The sequence below is a fragment of the Chrysoperla carnea genome, chromosome 2, assembly GCF_905475395.1.
Source record: "Chrysoperla carnea chromosome 2, inChrCarn1.1, whole genome shotgun sequence".
Taxonomy (NCBI): Eukaryota; Metazoa; Arthropoda; class Insecta; order Neuroptera; family Chrysopidae; genus Chrysoperla; species Chrysoperla carnea.
In genome coordinates, this window is record NC_058338.1 from 12,604,851 (window position 1) to 12,628,343 (window position 23,493).

General features: G+C 28.5%; 1 protein-coding gene across 1 annotated transcript in view; it reads right to left on the minus strand.

The window, feature by feature from the left end:
* Positions 1-2,876: 2,876 nt before the first annotated feature.
* LOC123292264 (ATP-binding cassette subfamily C member 4-like) overlaps positions 2,877-23,493 on the minus strand; it is a 31,597-nt gene continuing 10,980 nt past the window's right edge. Inside the window, exons 2-16 of the mRNA XM_044872848.1 lie at positions 13,428-13,538; positions 12,192-12,329; positions 11,807-12,020; positions 9,714-9,939; positions 8,863-9,522; positions 8,046-8,500; positions 7,824-7,964; positions 6,702-6,895; positions 6,005-6,374; positions 5,789-5,939; positions 5,035-5,265; positions 4,739-4,912; positions 4,548-4,675; positions 4,087-4,493; positions 2,877-3,825 (exon numbers count right to left, since the gene is read on the minus strand). Of these exons, the coding sequence (XP_044728783.1) occupies positions 3,585-3,825; positions 4,087-4,493; positions 4,548-4,675; positions 4,739-4,912; positions 5,035-5,265; positions 5,789-5,939; positions 6,005-6,374; positions 6,702-6,895; positions 7,824-7,964; positions 8,046-8,500; positions 8,863-9,522; positions 9,714-9,939; positions 11,807-12,020; positions 12,192-12,329; positions 13,428-13,538 (3,841 nt within the window). The 3' untranslated portion in view covers positions 2,877-3,584. The remainder of the gene's footprint in view (positions 3,826-4,086; positions 4,494-4,547; positions 4,676-4,738; positions 4,913-5,034; positions 5,266-5,788; positions 5,940-6,004; positions 6,375-6,701; positions 6,896-7,823; positions 7,965-8,045; positions 8,501-8,862; positions 9,523-9,713; positions 9,940-11,806; positions 12,021-12,191; positions 12,330-13,427; positions 13,539-23,493) is intronic.

Genomic DNA, 23,493 nt, shown 5'->3' on the forward strand with positions numbered 1-23,493 from the left:
CGATAATATACCGCTCTATTGAGGGTATATGAAAAGGTCCTAGATCAAAGATCTGCAGAGCTTGATAAAACGGTCATAGGCGAGGGGGGAGGTTTGGGAGTACAGTAGGCTAAACTGGATACTCTTCGCAAGAATTTCGTAATTAAATAATTTCAAACAATCTTAAAATGCTCTATTATAAATGCAGAATTCGTATCATTCTTAATTACAAAGATTGGTTCATTTCAATTTAAATAAAATTTTTTCAAAGTAAATAAAGAAACAAACCAAACCCCCCTCCCCCTGGACGAAATCCTGGATCCGAGCCTGATTTGAAGTTGTTCGTAACGTTCAGGACCAGCGTCTTCTTTAATATATCTAACGTCTTGGTAAATAAACACTGTTTAAAACTGTGTTAGTACTTCAAGTTTGTAATAAGGTAGTTTTATCTGAGAGGTAATATTAATGTAAATATTTCATTTATTAAAATTTATGATAGACCTTGTATTTAAGTACACCTGAATAATTATGTTCATGTTCATGTGATAAGAAATATAAAAATTTTCAAATAAATTATAATCATTTCTTAAATAAATAAAAAAAATTCAAAATTATTTATTTCAAATAATGGACATTACATTACCTACCTATAATTTCAAAAGAGTCATTTCGGGACTTGGCTCCCTCGACGCTTTCAATACAAATGAATTCAGAAAAATTTATAATCTGGGAATTTTCAAAATGATAAGCTTTTTACAGATATTACTTATTATGAAAAAACAAATCGGATAATATTTTGCCTGTGTTATCAAAAAAATCGAATTTTTGAACTTTATGACGTCATCAGAATTCAAAAAATTTAATTTTGTTCTATCACATTCAAATTTTATCCAATTTTGATAAACCAAGTATGTAATCCTACTAAATTTGGGTCATATTTTTCAAATTTGTGATCAAAATTAACCTAGCTCTAATAATTTTCAAGAATGTGGAGTCCTGGTCCCGAAATCAAGCACATAAATGGTAGCTGGGGAAAAATTGACATCACAGCTGAAAAGAATGACCCAAAATTAGTGGGTTTCAAAAAAAATTCCAATTAGATCGGATCAAATTTGCCTGTGTTATCAACACAATCGAATTTTTGAACTTTATGACGTCATCAGAATCCAAAAAATTTAATTTTGCTCTATCTCATTCAAATTTTATCCAATTTTGATAAACCAAGTATGTAATCCTACTAAATTTGGGTCATATTTTTCAAATTTGTGATCAAAATTAACCTAGCTCTAATAATTTTCAAGAATGTGGAGTCCTGGTCCCGAAATCAAGCACATGAATGGTAGCTAGGGAAAAATTGACATCACAGCTGAAAAGAATGACCCAAAATTAGTGGGTTTCAAAAAAAATTCCAATTAGATCGGATCAAATTTGCCTGTGTTATCAACACAATCGAATTTTTGAACTTTATGACGTCATCAGAATCCAAAAAATTTAATTTTGCTCTATCACATTCAAATTTTATCCAATTTTGATAAACCAAGTATGTAATCCTACTAAATTTGGGTCATATTTTTCAAATTTGTCATTAAAATTAACCTAGCTCTAATAGGTTTCAAGAATGTGGAATCCTGGTCCCGGGATCAAGCATATAAGTGATAGCTAGAGAAAAATTAACATCACAGCTGAAAAGAATGGCCCAAAATTAGTGAGTTTCAAAAAAAATTCCAATATGTTCGGATGAAATTTGCCTGGGTTATCAAAAAAATCAAATTTTTGAACTTTATGACGTCATCAAAATCCAAAAAATTTAATTTTCCTATATCACATTCAAATTTTATCCAATTTTGATAAATCAAGTATGTAATCTTACTAAATTTGGGTCATACTTTTCATATTTTTGATCGAAATTAACCTAGCTCTAATAGGTTCCCAAATGTAGAATCCTGGTCCCGGGGAATCATAATCTGTAACAAGAAATGGTAGTTTCCATTTATCATTTAGAATTTTTTTAATATTTCACTTTTTTTTTGGATTTTCAAAACAAAGTGTACTAATTTAACTCGATATCATCGACTGTTCTCAAACTTTTTAATAACCCTGTAGAAGCATTACATACTGCCTACATTTCGTTAATGCATTACATTAATCATAGCCCTGAGATATAAACCAAATTATATTATAACTATGCAATATAATCGAAATAAATATAAACATATATTTCCTATATTGTATATTCATCTGAATATTTTAAAGTAAACAGTAAACTCCGCCTGTTTTGTGAGAATACTTCTTATTTTATACAGGCATTTGTTAATGAATACACCCCTTATATACAAGTTGGGCCATTTTAATACCTACATCTAAATATCTAGTTTTGTAGTTAACCAATCAAAAAATAACTTAAAGAAAAGTTGCAGAATTTGCAGATGGGAGGACATCATGTTCTGACAACAGATTAGACCCGAGTTTCTTTAATAGTCAATTGAGATCCTAAACAGGAAGAGATAGAATGACACTTCAAACTAAAAAAGTTAATACTATACTAAGGAAAAACTAACAATTTTTGTTTAAATTTTTTCGAAAAACTTTAGCTTTTGGAAGAAATGCGACTTAAAAATATGTCATTATTGCATTTCTTCGAAAGAAAACACAAGAAAACGAGTGAAAAAAAAACGAGATATTTAGGAATATGGCCCAGCCTGTAGATTGAATTAAGACAGAGTTAAGATTTCGCATAAAATAACTCCCAGCTACGAGAAAAACGGTACGCAAAATGATACTCTCCCTTAATTACGGTAGACTCTTGTAATAAGGTTCACTATCACTAGATTTAAGAAAAAAATTACGGGAATAATAAAAATAATGATTTAAAAAAAATTAATTAATATAATTTAAAAAAGCTTTCAAACAATTTATTTATTTAAGTATTCCAATCAATATTTTAACATATTTAAATATAATAAACTTACCAGTAAACTTAAAAAACCTTAACAATTTACTACTATCACCTAACGTTCACTAACAAGATATTTGTAATAAAACCACAAATTGATCGGCGATTTTTTCGATCGGTACGGGAATTTAATTGATTAAATATGTTCAAAAGTCGATTTTTATTGTTCATATTTTAGTTTAAGAGACTGTGTTACTATTTACAATTAAAAATTTATCTAGTATTTCTTATTTTTTGATTAAAATTAAAAAACTCCTGACGGTACGTACCATCAGTCAATATTTGAATTAAAATAACACTCATGTTCTGAGAATGAAAAACGCCCGTTGCAAGAATAGTTTATCATTTCAAACATTGTGTTTTTTTCTTTTTTTCACTGGTCTTGGACTTCCGATTGCCTTGACGAAATTTAACACGTTATTGGATATTCTAAAATAAGCACCGGAGGAGCTTAAAAGGAACAAGAATAGCCAAATATTGTGCAAAAAAAAGTACCGCGTATTGATTTGTCGGATAAGTATTTGTCTAAGACGTACTCAGTATCATAAATTTAAGAAATTACAGCGATTTTATACTTTATTTCCAATATCCTAACGACAATAAAATGAAAACACAATAAATAAAAAAACAATTTTTATCTGAACTAAAAAAATCAAGAATTGAAATTATTATTATGAAATATTTGTGAACCATTGCTTTCTTGATGTAATTTGTAAAATACTCCATTTTTATTTTGTAATAGCCGTTGTGGATGATCAAATTCTACCATGAATCCTGCATCCATCACCAAAACTTTATCTGAGTCCATAATTGTGTTTAAACGATGAGCAATAGTTATCACAGTGCATGATTTAAACTTATCACGAATTGTTTGTTGAATTAGAGCATCAGTACTGGAAAAATAAAAAATAAAATATTATAAAAATTTAGTTATAATAATAAAGGGGGGGATTTAACCTCCGTTTTTCAGATATCCATCTATAACAAGGGCCACCCACATCATTATTATTAATCTTTATTGTAATTTAAACTGGATTCGAATCCGCAACCTCTCAGTCAGTAGCCAAACGAGTAAAGTCAATTGCTTTCACTCGCACGGCTACTGAGCAGCTTAATAAAAATTTAGTAAAATACTGAACGTTTGCTTAACTTACTGTGGATCCACATTAGCTGTGGCTTCATCCAAAACTAATATTTTATTTTGCTTCAAAATTGCACGAGCTAAACATATCAATTGACGTTGTCCAATACTAAAATTAGTTCCACCACTTTGAACTTCAAAATCCAAACTTGTAACCACATTTTTAAGTTTCACTTCTTCTAAAACATCCCATAAAACATGATCTTCATATTTATTAAAGGGATCCAAATTAAAACGTAACGTAGCACTAAATAACACAGGTTGTTGTGGAATTATGGATATTTTGGATCGTAAATCATGCAATCCAATTTTTGTTATGTTCACATCATCGATAATGATCTCACCATCAATGATCGCCAAACGAAACAGTGATGAAATAAATGATGATTTTCCAGCGCCTGTTCTGCCAACGACTCCTATCTTTTAAACAGATTTTTACAATATTTTTTCATTGCTATTTCATAAATTGCTTACCTTCTCGCCAGAATGAATATCTAAGCTAATTTCTTTTAAAATATTTGGTTCCGTTTCTTCATAGCGCATACAAAGTTTATTGAACTTGATGACACCATTATTTGGCCAAGTTTCTGGAACTTTAGTATCTAAAATGAAAAAAAATTTTAATAAAAATTTCTATTAAAAATAAATAATTGTGGATATTTAACCTTCAGGTGTATCAAATGGTCCTTCTGATTTAATTTTTGTATATTCTAATATTCTTTCCACACCAGTCATTTGGTTTATCATTTCAGATGCTTCTTTAATACCAAATTGTACCACAAATAATAAATTTAACGCTTGCGATAAAGCTAGACCAATTTCACTGCCAGTAAAATGCGCTAAAATGTAACAAAAAAATTACTTTGAATTATCCAAATTAACGAGAAAGAAGGCAGGACTTGGAAAAAGGCGGGATAATTTATGCCGGAAGAGTAATAAACTACTGAAACCATTTACTTACTTCGATAAAAGAACACTAAACTAGTAGTAACCGTCATTAAATAAAAACCACAAAGCATGTCTACCCACAATCCTAAAATAACACCACAAACAGCAGCTAAATAGGCAGCAGCGGTATGAACATCTTGATGTTGATCATATTCATCCAGTAGCTCTTTTTCGACTCTACTAGCACGGATTGTTGTTAAGCCTTCGAGTGTCGACGAAGTATGAGAAAACACGGGACTTTTTGCTACAAGCATATAAATTACATTAGTTATTTTAAAACAACTAAAATAGCCGAGTCAGTTTGTCGAACCTAATTTTGACATTAACTTAAAATTACGTGACATTTTCCAAACAGAACTTATTCAAACCTATTGCCCCCTTTATTGAACTCACTTCTTCTCCTTGAAAATGAGAAACAGTCCTTAGAAAAGTTCAAGAGCACCAAGGAAATCAATGTTACATTCCCACAAAAATTCACAGCCCCGTTATTTGAGACGCTATGTGACGAGGACAAAACTGTTAGTTTTGACAGTGACACGCCGTTTAAGGACATATTTGAACAAAATTTTGATGAGATAAAATCTTCATGAAGACTAGGGGCAGAAGCTACAAAAACTGATCTAGGATGGGCTGTGGAGAAATTTTCAAGTAACGTTCTTGTTCTTCATAATGAAGCAACTTCAAGACAAGGAGAAGCCAAATTTTGGATTATGTTAAATGTCAAAATCTAGACAAATTGACCAAGCTATTTAAAGTCTGAAATTTACTTATTCCTTCAAGACGTTTAATATCTTGGGCAGTCATCATGTAAATATCTTGGGTTTTTATGATAAGTAAAATTAAAATTATCGTTGGGATCAATAAAATCGGATTAACAATTGAAATTAATGTACCAATACCGATTAATACTGATATTACCTACAAAAAATATTAATTATCTAAAAAAACAATTATCACACACTACTTAAAAAACATATACTTACATGCCAAGTATGCATAAAGGATTTTGGTAAAATTTCATCTACAGCTCCCATATCTTTTGTAAATCGATTTAATATTCTGCCAACAGGATTTTTATCGAAGAATCGCATTGGAGCTCGACATAGAAGATTAAAAATTGTATTATGTAAATTTCTGGATGAACGCATGCATAAGGACATGAGGTAAGCATTTTTCGCAAATCCCAAAAATACTATCACAATTAAAAGTATGCCATAAATTAAAATAGCTCTGCCTGTTGTCATTAAATGATCGTCTAATTCATATGAAACGTGTGTAGAATCAGAGCCATTCAACGGAATAATTTCGAGGGGATTCAATTTATTTTTTTGTCTGACTTCTTCTAAATTAGTCCTAAAAATTAAAGTAATAACTAGAAACACATTTTTCTGAATTAAATCAGAAACTACAGAGGAAGAATTCGTACTGGCTTACTGTAGGTGGAAATGATTGTGCATTTTGATATCAAAAAATCAAATTCAATTGAACAGCCTCGTAACTCTTTTACCAAGGCAAAACGTGTACCTTTATGTCTTTACCAGAGACAGGAAGGCAAATTTTGTGATTTCGCAATAGATTTTATCCTTTCTATCCCAAAATGCACCATTTTTATCTACAATCAGACCTGTGCGAGTTATTCCGACTATAAATATTTTTTTCATTCGCCTAAATTATAATTACCAATAGGATAGCCAATAATCAGTGAAATTATTTATTAATTGACTTAGGATCATCAAAAAACAAAGAGCTAAATGCCACCAAATATTTCCAGCCGACATAAAATATTTATAAAACAAATGTGTTTTGATTTTATTCTTAGACATTTCTTCATCTTTTATTTTTGGTTTGAGTGATTCAACAGACGCTGTTATTACCTAAAAAAAGATATTTTATTTAATTTTTCAAGTAGAATAGCCTATAAAAGTTTTTCGATCCGATGTATCGAGGCTTCGTTAATGTTTGGTTTTGTTTAAGGTCCCTGGTTTTTGTATATGGATCGTGTTTAGAATGTTTATACGATTATTTATTTATCTTCATATAATTTTTTAAATACAAAAGTTGGTCAACAAGTTTTTTTAATGGAAAAACAATTTTTTTTTATTAACAAGTATATTTACTGACAACACTTAAAGTTATTGCATATTACTTGAAATTTAATTAATTATTTTGATTATCATTAAATTTATCCAGAGAATAATCACACCTGGTTTATGTTTACCTTGTGCATTATTTTATTTATAATTAATTAATTTATTACACTTTTAACAGCATTGGTGCAATATTACATAAATTATTAATAAGTATAGTACTAGGCTAAGATTTTCATATTAATAGAAGACTTCTCCGGTTTTTAAAGGCAATAATTAGGAGAAAAATAGAAGTTAAATGAAACTTTGGAAAAAATTGTAGTATTGGAAGTTATTTTTAAAAAATCAGGAAAAGTATTTAAATAAAAAACAAAAAATAGGAAGTTATAGCTCTTAAAAAAAAGAAAGAAAATACAGGCTAGCTGAAATCAAATTCGCGGAAAACTTCAAGAGAAAATACGGTTTTATCACGCTTTCATCATTATTTTCTCGGCTTGTATGAGTCTCAGTTTTTATTTTCTGCTTAATTTATAAATTACTTTGCTAAATTATAATTGTTCATACCTTTAAATACAAAACGAAAGTACCGAAGGACGAAGACTTATTGATAATACATCGGATCGAGAAACTTGCTTTAAGTTTTTTTCTACTATGAATTTTATACTTTACAATCTATATCAATGACCCTATAGATATAATGAACATAAAAATTTACCTCTTTATTTTTCGAATTTTTAACTTGTTTATTATTATTTTTCGATTCATCATTTTCGTCTGTATTCGACCTTAAGTATTTTGTAAATTCTAAATTCTTTGCCACCAATTCGTCGTAAGTACCTTCAGCTTCTATTTCACCCTTAAAAAAATTAATTTGTTAATATTATCATTCCCATTTTAACTTCTCGGACAGATTGCATAAGGTTGGCTAATCACTTACATTTTTCAATACAATAATATGATCCACGTTTTTTAAATGTTGGATTTGATGAGTAACCAATATTCGAGTTTTATTACCCAAATAATTTTCAAAACATTCTTGAAAAATATGTTTTCCAACATTTGCATCAACAGCCGATAATGGATCGTCCAATAAATAAATATCAGCATCACGATAAATTGCTCTTGCTAAGTTAATTCTAGCTTTTTGTCCACCACTTAACGATGCACCTTTATCCCCCACTAGCGTATTGTCGGCATATGGGAACTGTAAAAAATCTTCAGCCAGCGAACACGCTTCAACAACTTGCTTATATTTGACGTCGTCATAAGGTAATCCAAATAATATATTATTTCGAACTGAACCACTGAACAGCCATGATTCTTGACAACTGTACGAAACTGTCCCATTTACAAATATATTACCATTGTCAACATTTACTTCGTTGAGAATACCTACCACAACAAAATTTAATCAAAAACAAGGTAATAAAAAAAAGCGTTGCATCTTTTAAATTTTCCACAGTTATTTATAAGGTTGTAAAAAATTCGTACAAGAAAACCGACCTCTCAGAGGGGGAAGAGCTAACACCCCTTTCTGTCCATTTTCTCCAGAACTATAACAGATAGGGGAATTAAAATTTGCAGTTATCTCGGTCAATTTTCAAACTAGAAAGTGGGAAAATACAAAAATGTGCCCAATTATATCAGCTAGAATTAGACGCCCCCCTGAAGGGTGAATTTTTTGGTACGTTTTTACTACCTCATAAACAACTGTGGAAAATTTCAAAGATGCAACAAAGATGCATTTTACTAACCGTGCAATAGAGAACTTTTACCAGAACCCACTGGTCCAATTATTGTACAAATTTCACCATTTTTAATTTTTGTGGATATATTCTTTAAAACCGGATTGTTTTTCAGCCATGATCCAGTATAATTTTCAAATACTAAGTCTCCACGCTCACTTTTTTCCTCAATACAAGGGGATGCCTTTATACTCAAATGATTGTTTTCTGCGGACGGAGGGATAATATTTGAGAAATCTTGTTCCTCAAGTTGTAAAAATGTTTGGATACGCTTTATTGAAACTATAGTTTCTGTGGTCATTAACATCGCCGTTGGATAATAAAAGGATACAGATCTTTGAAATATTTTAAAACATTGATACATCGAAAAAACTTTTACAGAATTCAATGCATTCCCGAGTAATGTAAATGTAACAGTTGCTGTAAATATTGTTATTCGTTCTGTAAAATTAACACCAGAAAAGCTTGCTGCTCGATAGTAATTACTTGTTTTAATCTTTTTTATTTCATTGAAACGTGCAATTTCAACAAATTTTTCAAATGGTATCTCCCAAGCATACATTTTTATGACTTGAATACCCGAAATAATTTCATTCATTAATAGCACTCTTCTGTCGGTGAGTTTAGCAATTTTTTGACGTAAAGCACCATTCTTTTTTCCAATAAATCCTAAAGTAATAAAATATGGATTAAATTCAAAGAATAAGGGTTGAAAGAAAGAAAAGAAAGAATAAGGGTTAAGCGTGTGATAAAATCTCTTATTATGCGCCTAAGGATTACCGAACGGTTGACGTGACTGCTAACGGTTTAAGGAAACTAACTAAAATCTAAAGAAACTTTAAACTTAAAAGAATAGTTACCTTGAACTGGAATGGTGATCATAACTAAAATTAAGAATCCAGTGAGACACGCTGATTGAATTTGCATCCATGTAATTATTAATACTACAATTAATTGAAATGGTATTGTGAAAATATGATAAAAATAATAGAATAAATTATCAAATCGATTTACATCGTTTGATAATAGATTTGTTATTTGTCCATTGGATGTTTGTGATAACGCAGATAACTTTAAACGTAGCATCTAAAAGTTATAAAATTATTAAAAAAATTATCCAGCCTAGTCATTAAAAAATAAAGGGCAAAAGATATGTTTCGTTAAAAACGTTTTAGAACAAAATAATAAAAGTTTTATCTAAATTTCAGAAGTGGCGAATTTAACAGGTGAGCAAAGGAGTCTTTGCCCATTGAGTCCTCACTCCCGTGGTGTGTATACTATTTTTCTGCTCGATGTCGATCGGAGAACGTCCTTTTCCGCCCGAAGGTGGAGGAAAAATTGCTACTTTTTAGTTAGTTTATATTATTGTTTAAGGACCCGGTCCAATTTTAGGGGGATTGGTATTTGGTCAAATTTGCTCATATTGCGAAATTTTGTAGATCTTTGCCTCCAAATATAATACTCAATAGGCTCAACCATCAAAATGTAAACGTTAGAATGTGAAAATTTCTTTGTAAAAATATATGCGTTATTCAAAAATATTTATAACTAAATTCTTGTGAAAGCCAGTGAAAGTAAAAATTGCAAAATCTCATGATGTTACACAAAATACCTCCGGTAAGATATTGTGACTAGGGTTGACAACTTTTTTTGACCAAAAAAAGTATCAAATTGTTTGAATAAGAAAAAAAAAAGTATTTTTCAAATTAATGCTTTAATCCCATGAAAAAATATTTTTGGATGCTTTTGGAGCTATCAATTTTTTATTATATTTAAAAGTTTCAAAGATAGTTTTACAATCAAAACTGTATTGTTGAAGAGACGGGAACAGAGATAAATAAGAAATAATTTACTTTTATATTTGGTAAGCTATCCGATGCTTTTTAAGTATATATTAGCATTTATCAATAGTCTTTCTCTGAAAAAATCTTTATCATTTTTGGTAGTCAATAGCAGCCTGTACAATTAATACAGACTTTACGTATAGCTCCAGATACCAACGGCTACTTTTTTTTTTATAGACCAGTAAAAAATATTAACGAACGAAAAAAAGTATAAGACTGTTTTTAACAGTATGGTTGGGAACCCTAATTGTGACCAATCACAGTATTTATACAGCCATGGAATATTTTGCTAACTCATCGAAAAATGAAACAATTATAGCTTATTTTACTATAGCCAATTTATTTATTTAACATTGAATAATTAATTATTATTTATCTCTAATTAGTAATTACAACAAATTACTTGTATTTTGTTAGATTCAAGTTTCAGTCTTAGGTTACTTAATTATTATGTATATCTTTTATAACACGTTCAGCTGCTGAATTTATATTTACTAAAAAAATTTGTTATTGATTTTGAAACTGAATGTTTTTATAACGTTTTTAAAGTATTTAAGATTTAATAAAAATAAATCCTTTTGCTAATTGTGCAAAGAGATTTTAAACTATTTTTTATTTAAAAGCAAAAAGTGTTACAAGTGAATATTAAATAAATATTAAATTATAATTATTTACTAATTGCTTAATGTTTTCTATGGTTTTATAATTACTCTGGATGTGACCTTAAGGTTTGGTATGATAATTTTAAGGTTGAATGTAAAATTATTTTTGAAAAATGCATATATTTTTACATAGTAATTGCGCTCTTCCGTGGTCTTTATTTCAAACACGGTTCAACGTATAATAAAAAGGTTTGGTCGAAATTTGTAGAGAATTTAATCTTTTACAACTTCAAAAAACATATTTTTGCAAACTTTGAACTTAAATATCTAAGGGCGTTGACACGTGGCCATAGATAACTTTCGAGACAAGATTTGTACTATCAAAATAAAGGTTCTTACAAATATTCAGCTTATTCCGTTAGACTCCGAGGTGAAACCCTAAGATGATTGGACTATATAATAAAAAAACCTTTTTTTTTTTTAAATAACGTAATAATAGGTACTAACCTTTCGATAAATTAGAGAACAGCACGCAACACGTACTTTCATTCCTAATAGTAGCGTAGATTTTGCATAATTATGTTGTATAAATGCTGATACAAATGTGTTTAAAAATATTAAAGTACCAAATAAATAAACATAAAAATAATCGTCTGTGATACCATTTTGATATTGTGAATAATTTTCAATTAAATGTCCAATAAAAATTGGTGCTAAAACACTAAAATACCATAATTATGTCTAATTATTAATAATCAGATTATTGGATTTAATTCGATCAGTCAAGAGTGGGATAGAAAAAAATGGCATAAAAATTTGATCAAACAATTAAATTTAAGCCTATGACTGATCGAATCCCAATCTATACCAGTAAAATAAATAAAAAAATTACCTTATAACTACTTGTAAAAAAAATAATAAACCGAATTGTATCATCATTGATGGATAAAATGTTTTAAATAATGCCTTTGTTAAGCTTAGTTTATAATTAGGGTCTGTTGCATATTTTGATAGTTCTTCATTCCAGTGTCTAAAAAAGAAATAAAAACGATTGTTTTATTCAGTGCTTGTTATCTAGTATTAATAATCAATTATTGATCAGCAGCGTTTAGTTAGTATCAAACTTTTTTTTTGTGCGTTTCATAAATTCAGCAGTTACTTTTAATTAAATTATGATATCAATCAATACTAAAAATTCTGAAAAATAACACCTGAGAATACCCAATCTGGAAATGATTTGAATCTACTTTCCCTGGGTATAATCAACATTTACTAGTTAATGTTAACTAAAATAACATATTTATTCCTTTTTTATAATCAACTTAGACTAAAATGACCAGGGAAAGTAGATCTATAAAAGTAGCATCAACTTTTCCTGTAACATATACATCGTATTAAAAATTTCCGTCTTATCTAAGCTTCCGAGCATAATGAATAGAATAGGATTTACCTATGAGGTATGCTTCGATATACGCTGTGACCATGGTCACAGGAATTTGATTTTGTTATCAGGGCAGTGTAAGGATATGGCATTTATTCAGTATACTGCGAAGTCGTTCCTTTATATCTAGTTATTCTGGCTACTGTTTAAAGCGAAAAGTCCAGTATACTGTCACCCCGGTTTTGTGATACCGTTTTCAAATGGAATTAATTTTCATTAAGATGTTCAACAAAATAAATTATTATAATTAAATATTGTTATAATTAAATATTTGATGAATAGTATTTATAATATATTCAATATTTTATAATAACATTATATAAATTTTTATTTAGTCGTAACATGAATGTTTTTATGTATGTGTAATTTTTATGTAACATAATGATAATTTATTTATGTTAATAATTGACGCGAAATGTTATAAAACTGGCGCTGTTTGATTTTAATCACGTGACCAAAGCACTGGGAGTGCCTTACCTCTAAAGCGCCTGTACACGCAGTACAAAATTGACGGTGATTAACGTCATTAATTCCTAATAATGTAATCTTTAGCGGAGAACGAATTTCTCTCCAGTAAGCCCACTGAAAAGTGCTCGCAGTGTATATCGGAACGCAACTCTAAGTAATTCTGCCCTGTTGTTGTGTTGTTTGTATTAGGATTATTCTTTAAGTTAACAAAATACTTACTTTTCTAGAAGATCACCAACAGTTTTCGATTGATTTCTCTCTGATATCTCGTACAAGTCTTCAATATTAAAATTTTTCTTCCGTCCTTCAACAAACAGTCTTACGAGCCAACTGAAAATTAAAAATAATAAAATATGAAAATTTGATTGTATATAAGTGGGACGATACAGCCCCAGTGATCTAAGTAACATTTATATATTTGTGAGAAAATAAAGACAATGTGTTTTTAAGTTTGTTGACGAAATTAATGTTTTTTACATTTAAAATAATTTCTATAAATTCAAAAATTGGTTTTTTTTCTTAATCACAGAAAAAAAATTAGAAATTATTTTCTACTTTTTAATTCAACTAGTTACAAATACATGTTATTTTAGTTTGTTTAAACTATTAATTATTTTCTATATTTTAGTTCAGCTAGCTACAAATGCGTGTTTTTTAGTTTTTATACTGCTATTTATTAACATTATGGAATGTTACCTGCGCTTCCACCATCAAATATTTTTAATTAATCATTAATCCTGAAGACCCTTATCAGGAATATCGGACAAAAATTATTAAATTATTTATTTGATAAATTTTGTCGATTTAACTCGGTTAGTTGTTGTATTGTCTTTTTGCATTGGGATAAACCTCAGAAATTAAAGGGTTTAAAAGATTTTACCGAGAAAGAAATTGACCTGGCAAGATTATTTATCAGTCATATCTTGGTTTTGAATGATAATAGATTAAGAGTTACTTTTAAATTGGAAAATTGTTTTGCCTCACAAATTATGTTCGAAGCATTTTTTCGTAAAACGTATCACTTAGCAGGTATTTAATACAAATTCTTTATATTCTGATATAATATATACTGTTACCGACAGTTATTATAATAAATTAATATCCGTCTATTATTTGTATTATAATTTCATAATTTAAAATATTGAATATTATTATGATGTTATTTTTAATAATTATTATACCATGTATATGAAATATACAAAGGTATACTAAGTTTAGTCCCAAGTTTGTAACGCTTAACAATACTGATGCTATGAAGAAAATTTTGATATAGGTGTTCATTAAATCACCTTATTAGTCCATTTCCGGGTACTCAAAAACGAAAAGAGATATCTAGCTAAAATTACAGCGCACTCGGGACGTAAAATGTGAGTTCGAGTTCGTAAATGAGCAACATAGGTCAATTTGGTCTTGGATCCGTAGGACCCATCTTGTAAACCGTTAGAGATAGAACAAAAGTTTAAATATAAAAAATGTTTCGCATAAAAAAATAAACAACTTTTGTTTGAAACATTTCATCGTAAACCTCACTGTTTACCCGTGAGAGCGCAAATTGTATAGAATTATATGGGTATCAGTTATATGTATATATGTCTCATGTATGTATGTTTAATGTGACAGAGTAATCAACACTGTCTATACATGGTATTTCAACAATTAACTCAGTCGATTTTTTGTTTTCACTTGTTAATTAATAGTTCCTACATACATGTTTGTTTGTTTGTTTGTTTTTTTCTTTTTTAAATAAAAATAAACATGTTTTTTAAGTTCATTTAAAAAAAAAAAAAATTTACCTCACGCTGTGATCAATGGCAATTATGCTCTTGAACTATGGCTCACATATTAAGGGAAAATTCTTATTTAGAATTGCGATAAAAAGAATTTTTAAATATTTAAAATAAAAAAAACAATTATATTTATTTATACGAGTCCTTTGTAAAAGAGAGTCCTTCGTAAAAATTAAAAAAAAAAATTCAAACGCAATTTCATTTGCAAGACTTGACAATAATCCCTTAAAAATAAATTTTTATGATTTTTATACTCTAGTCTAGTTTTTATTATAACGAACCATTTGGTTTCTAAAGATAGGTCTTGTAGAGTACGAGAAACGAAAATAAATTTCAAGAAAAATAAGTTTAAAGTTATGTATATCGCTTTGTGTAGAAATCCATTCCAAAAAAAGTAGAATTATAAGTTTGACTGCTTGCTATGTGTGTGTGTGTGCGATGAACCGATTTTTACTGTTTTAGTTTTGTTTGCAAGGTAATTTAACGGAGAGTGTTAGAAACTTACTCGGTAAGAAACTTTTTTGTGGATTTCAGTATCGGTGTGAACACCATAATTTATACTGTATTGAGGGAATTGCAACATTAGCAATAGTTATAGCAGATGAGTCAATGAAGTATGTTGCGTCAGGCTGTAATGGTCAGGCTGTACTGATACCCACAATACTTCTGGTGGATAGCCTCATTCAGTACTATAATATTACTTATACTACCATAGATACTATAATGTTTGTCTCTATACCATACCAGAATTGTAATAAACGCTATGCATTTCTCCCCGTAGAGGTTCAAATGCGAGTTTAGGGTTAAATATCCGACACAACTAAAAAAAAAGGTGATCATCTTCGATATAGGTTCAGTTAGGAGAAGGCCATAGAAGGCCATATTTTGAAGAAGGTAATTCAGTTTAGTGTTCGGGTTCAAACATTTGTTGACTGTTTTTTAAATTTGTTGTTTGAACTAGAGCATCTTTTCTATTGATTTTTTTTGAAAATTCTAAATGGGAAACTCCCCTTAATACAATATAAACAAAGTTATTATCGATTTTAAACTTATTATTTTTTGTTTGTGTACTAAATGTTATTGATTAGCCGTTTGACAGTTCAATTTAATATTATTAATATTTTAAACAATTGCTTTAAAAATATGTAAAAGTAAATTATGATCTTTGGTAGGTATCCTTTATTTATTATTATCTTTGCGAATGATAGATAGTTTATGATTTTACATATTATTATTATTAAACAAAACAGTGATGTAATAATAACCAGATAACTTATTTATTCAAGTTTTTTTTTTTTTATCATTTCCTTGTTCGCATTTGTATTGAATAAGAATATTGTATCTGTAACTGGTTTTTGATATTATTTTTGTTCTTGATGAAATAAAATTTATTAATATTTTAAGTGGTTCCCAGATAAATAATAATATATTACGTATATGCCTAGTTAGTTTCCTGAAAACTTATGGAATACTCCGCATAATTAAACAAAAAGCCTAAGGCTCATTTTTTTAATTATTTATAAAAAAAAGAAAAATTTTTCAAAACAACATAATGGATATTGTTGTTGTCATCATCCTGTTAGAAAGGTAAATGTTTCATCCCAAAAATCTAACGGAAATAATGTTGTATCCTGTTAGAAATATATATATATAATATATAGATATATATATATATATATATATATATATATATATATATATATATATATATATATATATATATATATATATATATATATATATATATATATGCTGGACTTAAGGAGATATGCAAGGATTGAATAATACTAGGGATTTCAATAAAACTTTATATATTTTTTGATTAAGAAAGTTTCCAAAAATTACAAAAAATTATTAGGTCATCAGGCTTTTTATTATTATTTTATCGTTCAAACTTGGCCGAAAAAATTATGAATCGTATAGGATATCCTTTTCGATTGGGTATTTCTATATCAAAAAATCTAGAAGAGAGTATGATAAAAAACTATCTAAAATATTTTGACAATCTTGTAGTTTATAATAATACTAGCTGTGAACTACCCGCTTTCATGGGCAACATTCCCACTTTCACCCCTCCCCCCATATTCCATATACTTTTCTAGGTTACTATGTATCACCTAACTAAATTCCATCAAAATCCGTTCAGCCGTTTAGGCATGATAGAGCAAAACTCCCAGCAAAAACCATAAAAAAATCACTAACTCAATTCAGTTTTCTGCGTACTTCCTACCCCCTAAGTACGATGACGTGATCATTTGGATATTATATCCGTTTTTAGGTAACCATCTATTACCTTACTAAATTTCATCAAAATCTGTTCAGCCGTTTAGACGTGAAAGAGCAAAAGTCCCAACAAAATCGACTAAAAATCACTAACTCAATTTAGTTATCTGCCTACTGCCTACCCCCTAAGAACGATGGCGTGATTATTTATAGCCTATGACCATTTCTAGGTTATCATCTATCACCATACCAAATTTCATCAAAATCCGTTCAGCCGTTTAGGCGTGAAAGAGTAACAGACAGACAGACAGAGTTACTTTCGCATTTATAATATTAGTATGGATCATAAAAATATTAGGTTGTTGATGATATAAAAACAAAATTTAATTTAATTATAAGTTCATCGAAGATCCATCATTTGACGAACAGAGACGACTATAGTTAGAGTATTGAAGAGAGATGTCTATATTATCAAATTTATAAGCATCACTTCCACACAATATATTATATATTTTTGTAGTTGCGTGGTATTATAAAGCTTAAAATAACTCATTACTTTACAACAAAGCATGTACACATACATATATATTCTGATAAACACATTACCATTCCCTTGCTTCATCCAGTCGGGTAAAATTTTCCCTTATTTTCATACAATATAATAATAAATTGAATATCAGTGCTTATATTATTTTTATAAATCAAAAACCACGAAAATTTATCTAGAATGATTTTTTCAGTATTTGAAGCCTTCATTTGAAATGAATTTTACACCAACAAATTTATCCCCGAAAATGAACCCTTTTGAAAATAAAGGTTTATTTAGGCTTACCTTCAAAAAATGATTATAAACAAAAAATTAATTAAAATTAATTTAATTAATTAATACTCATTTCAATAGACAAGCTGTCATAGGCGTGGTTATCAATTAATAAAATTACATAAAAAATATGTCTCATCTGGTAATCAGATGGGTGAAGGTCGATCTTACACCGTCTCTTAGATTATACAATTTTTTACAAGGACAAATTGAATTCAATTATTAATATAATATAAAAACATACAAAATTTGGGAAAATTGGGCAGCAAAAATTATTGAATTTCAACTGTATCTCTTTGATTTTTGAAAAATACTTCTTGTAAACTTGTTTTTGCAAGTTTTTTACTTATTACTTAAATAAATTATTTCTCTATTTGTTCACTGTTACGAACTTGAGTTGACATTTAAATAAAACTGGAATGTCAAGGTTAATTTCAACGTGACAAAGCGATGCTCCTATTTGATACAAATAACTCTCATGTAGGTCATTTTAACATTTCTACACCTTTCATTCAAATCATTGGGAACTTCCATATTTATAGGGAATTCCAAAATTCACAACTATATAGACCGTGTAGATGAATTTTTAATGTGACAAAAATTTATTTTTTCCTTTGTAAAACCTTTGCAACTTATAGATAATATATTCACACTAAACATGAAGCTGAGGGCTTTGAAAAACCCTTGGTTGTATTATTTAGAACGCAATAATGTTCGATACTTTCACAAAATAAATAATAATAATAAAAGAAAAAAACAGTCAATATATAGTCTAATAAACAAAATATATATTTAAAAATATAGGCAATATTATTACACTAAATAATTTTGTTCACTATGTAATTTGTAAATCATATCTGTAATAAAATTGCCTACACAAAAAAAAAATTAAAATACTTTTGATATTTTGTATCACTTAATATATATTATTTCTCTATCCTGTTTCCGCACGAGTTGGCTAGTATTTGTTATTATATTAAAAATTATATTTGTTGATTTACGAATTAATCTGAATTCTTCTTATTATATGTGATTTTCTAGGTGAAAGCAATCGAAGCTTATCATAAAGCAGTTAAAAATTAAAGAAATATTTTTTTAAATTAAAATTAATTAGATACTAATAATAACTAAATGAATTAATTCATGTTTATGCTTATTAGTTCTACTATTTTGTAGATAATTTTAATTATTTAAATTATTGTCCTCATTATGATTATTATTAAAATGAGTATTTATAATTTTGGAAAAAAACTGATGTTAACAACATTCAATAAGCAAACTCACTAAGACTATACAGATTTTACGTACAGGATGTTCCAAGTTATAACATATAGTCAAATGGAAGATGATTACGTTAAAATAATGACAATGTCTTCATACACTTATAGTCAGGAAAGCGTTATTTTTTTGACAAAGGATGTTAAAACATTGGAAGAGAAAGGATATTTTTGTAAATATTGTCAAAACGCTTTCCAAAAATTAGCAATGACCCCGCAGATTCGACAAGAAAATCGCTTTCTGTGTAACTTTTTCAAACCAATCCCAAAATGTTTTTCGAATCCTTCTGATCAAAAGCTCCCATGGCCACCAAATTTTAAGAGTAGTTTTCGAGCTACAGGCGATCGGCTACTGTATCCGGTATGTTTGTGTGTGTATATTTGTGTATAATTGTACTGTTAGTTGATGCGTTGTATGATGTATCATTATTAAGACAATAGTCATATACTAAACTATAATATTTGTATAGCTTTGAATCGTTAAAAAATTTTGTGGCCTTGAGAGCTTTTGATCAGAACGATTCGAAGAACATTTTGAGGGTGGTTTGCAAAATTTTCACAGACAGCCATATTCCTATCTAATCGTGAGGAGAACTTTCACTGTAAGAACTAAGGATACTATGTATTCATCATTTATGACTTATTACGATGAATTACGAAAACCAGTTTCTGAAATTTCAATAATATCTAGTTAGACAAGGATGCTTCCTCGATATTGAGATACTGTTATTATTATATATATCATTTACCATTTTACCATTATTTGTCATGTGATGAAGTCCTGCCGTTATAATTTGGACCATCCTGTATATATTTTATAAATGCTTAGAGCGTATATTAAGTAATTTTCTCTAATAATATTGAGTATCAACAACAACAAAATTCTCTTAAGGACGTTTCCAACAAGTGATGAAATTACTAAGTATGCAATTTTTGGAGACTTCTAAATAATTAAATTAAAATTTTGTTTTTATATCATCGACAACTTATATTTTTATGGTATTATTATAAATTACAAAATTGTCTTAATATTTTAGATAGTTTTTTATCAAATTCTCTAGATTTTTTAATATAGAAATATCCAATTGAAAAGGATAACTTATATGATTCATCGTTTTTCAGCCAACTTTGAACGATAAAATAATAATAAAAAGCCTGATGATCTAGGAATTTTTTATGATTTTTGGAAACTTTGTTAATCAAAAAATGTATTTATAAAGTTTTATTGAAATCCCTAGTATTATTCAATCCTTGCATATCTCCTTTACAGCTTAAATCAAAAGACATTATTAAGAATGTATATACACGATTTAAATATGATTCTAAGAAAATGTAATTTTTTGGTCGATCCTTGGGAACGTCCTTAATTTAAATATTTTTCAACTCGGCGGCGTCTAATTATATATCACTTCGTATAACACTATTTTTTTGTATTTGCAAGTAAAAAAAATTATAATTATTATGAAACTTAATAATTATTATGATGTAAAAATAAGTTAAACTATACAAGTAAAACAATTATAATTATTATAAAAAATAATTATTATTTTGACGTAAATAAATTGTATTTCCATTTTGCTTATTTAATACATTTTTCTGCCAATATCCTATTATTTCCTTCAACTTTCATAACAATAACTTTTCTGTTGGATTGGTCATTTTGCCGGTTTTTATGAAACATGTAGAAAACTTTTGGAAAAAAAACTTTCAAAAGGATATTTCTGTAATTATATTTGATTTTGAATATAATATAGTTCGAAAACTAAAACCCTAACAATTAAAGAATCGCGCTATTAAAAGTATGAAAACAATCAAACGTCATTACAGTCGAGGGATCTCTTTTCGGTAGTTTACAAGCTAGATCCGAACAGATGAACATACATACATATCGTTCAAACACATAACCCTAGCCATGAAAATTGTCTAAAATCATACGGTTTATTTACTGACGAAAATCCGAAAAAATTGTATTTTTTTGCCACCGTTTTGTTAGGGTTGCCATCCTGAGGGTTGCATTTCAGGAAATGAAATCACAGTAATGATCCAAAAGCCATATTTAAAATTAGTACCTAATACTGACTGCATTAAATGAAATTCCATGCCTTTTTGGGGTACCTTTCACCTTCGACTGGGCTATATGGGAATTAAAACCCAGGCGAAGTGTTTGTGATAGTTTTTTTGCCGAAGCGTGACAACTCTTAAATTAACAAATAACTTTTGTTTGTACTAAACGTTTCAATAATCTACAATACAAAGTCCAAGGCCTATATTTGTGGTTTAGCATCTGAACTACATTAATATTAACAATTTATTGATAAATATTTTGTGAATATAATTTCGTACAAATCAAAATTATAAACCCAACCGCAGATAAAATGAAATAAAACCACCAAGGCTAAATAAAATGACAAATTCAAAAATATAATCTTCACGCACAAAAGAAACTACTTTCTGAATTCGAAAAATTTTAAAAAATTTGCTAGGCCTTGATTATTAATCTTCTTAAAGTTTAAAACAATAAAACCGCTGAATATTACTTAAAATCTAGTTTTGAACTTCACTAAATATGGGAAAAATTATCTATATCTGGGATTTGCTAGGATGACTGATCGAATATTCTCAAATATACTCAAGTCTCGTACCAAATAAAAGAGCATGATGTGTAAAACTGTAAGTTACATGAAAGTCAGTTCAAAAAAGTGATATCGATAATATGATAATTAAATGCAACGATAAACACATCCTCTTATTTACAAGTGCTCTGTCATTGGATAAATTTATTTATTTTTACAAATTGATTTGGTTATAATTGTCTAAAGTTTAGAATACTCTTGAATATGGCCTCTATTGCCCAAACTCTACGTCTTCACGCCAGTTTGTTTTATGAATGTCTGGGATGGTAATTCTTCTGAACTTAACAGAAAATTAATTTTCAATGACGAACATGCTCATGCTTTATCTTGTTTATTATCAATTATCGAGCAAATACATTTTTTTAAATGTCGATTCAAAACAAAAAGTTTGTTTCTTAGGGCACAATAATTTCAAATAGTAAATAATTATCTGAAGGTTATTATAAGAAGCGATCCATCCCAAGTAAAACAACTCATTATTTAAAAAAAAAAAATTCAGGTGTGCAATTACAATCATCACACGTGTTATAGATTAAGTTGAAACTTCACCTTGAAATTAGGTATGAGTTATTAAAAATATTTAAAATTTTACTTAGATAGAATTAGAAAGTTTTAAAGTGGATATTAAAGGATGTTAAAAAGCCTTTCTTTGTATGGAGGTAAGAACAAATGTATCATCAAAGGACTTCAAATATTTAAAATAAATTTATTGTATACAGTTATTGGATCCTGACTTTTGAACATCCTGTACTTTGGTATTACATAAAACTTTAGTACGTAGGTATATGTAAAATGATCTTTCTCTAGTAACAACTTATTTTTGAATTGGGTTGTTGAATAAAAAATAATAATATTTGTATTTTATTTCAATTCTTTGTCATAAATAATATTGAACTTCGCCAATAAAACAAGTTAAGTTAATTATATTAATAATAATAATGGGGTTTAACCTCCGTTTCTCTGACATATACGCCCATTAATTATAAATTGTTCGCACCCCCGCATTCGCATTCTGCACCCCATTAATTATAAATTGTTCACACTGCCGCTGTCTGGATTCGAACCCGTAACCTAAGTCTAAATGGACAAACAGACAAAGACAAACGCCTTAGGCCGCTCGGCCATTTAGGCTCTGTTTAGTTAAGTTAATTAAAATTAATGAATTATTGTAAAAAAAGAATTCAAGGCATAGTGTACTATGTTCACGACGTAGAAATGTTAAAATACAAACGCCTATTTATAAATATATACAATACATATATAATTGAAACTATTACGTCACACGATGTTTTACGTAAATTTTGTCTTCGGGCGTTTTCGTTTCTCTTTTAAGTGGTTGCAATTTTTTTAGCGTTTTAGTAGCAATCTTATTGATTATAGACGAATAAAATTAATTTTTTTAACAGAAATTTCTCTAATGACATTGAATTGAATTTAATATATTCCTGTAGTCATACATTGATCCGATAAATAACCGCAGGCCACATTCTAATATGGTGACCAGAGCACAATTACGCATTAAAATAAATAAATTACTTATCTTTA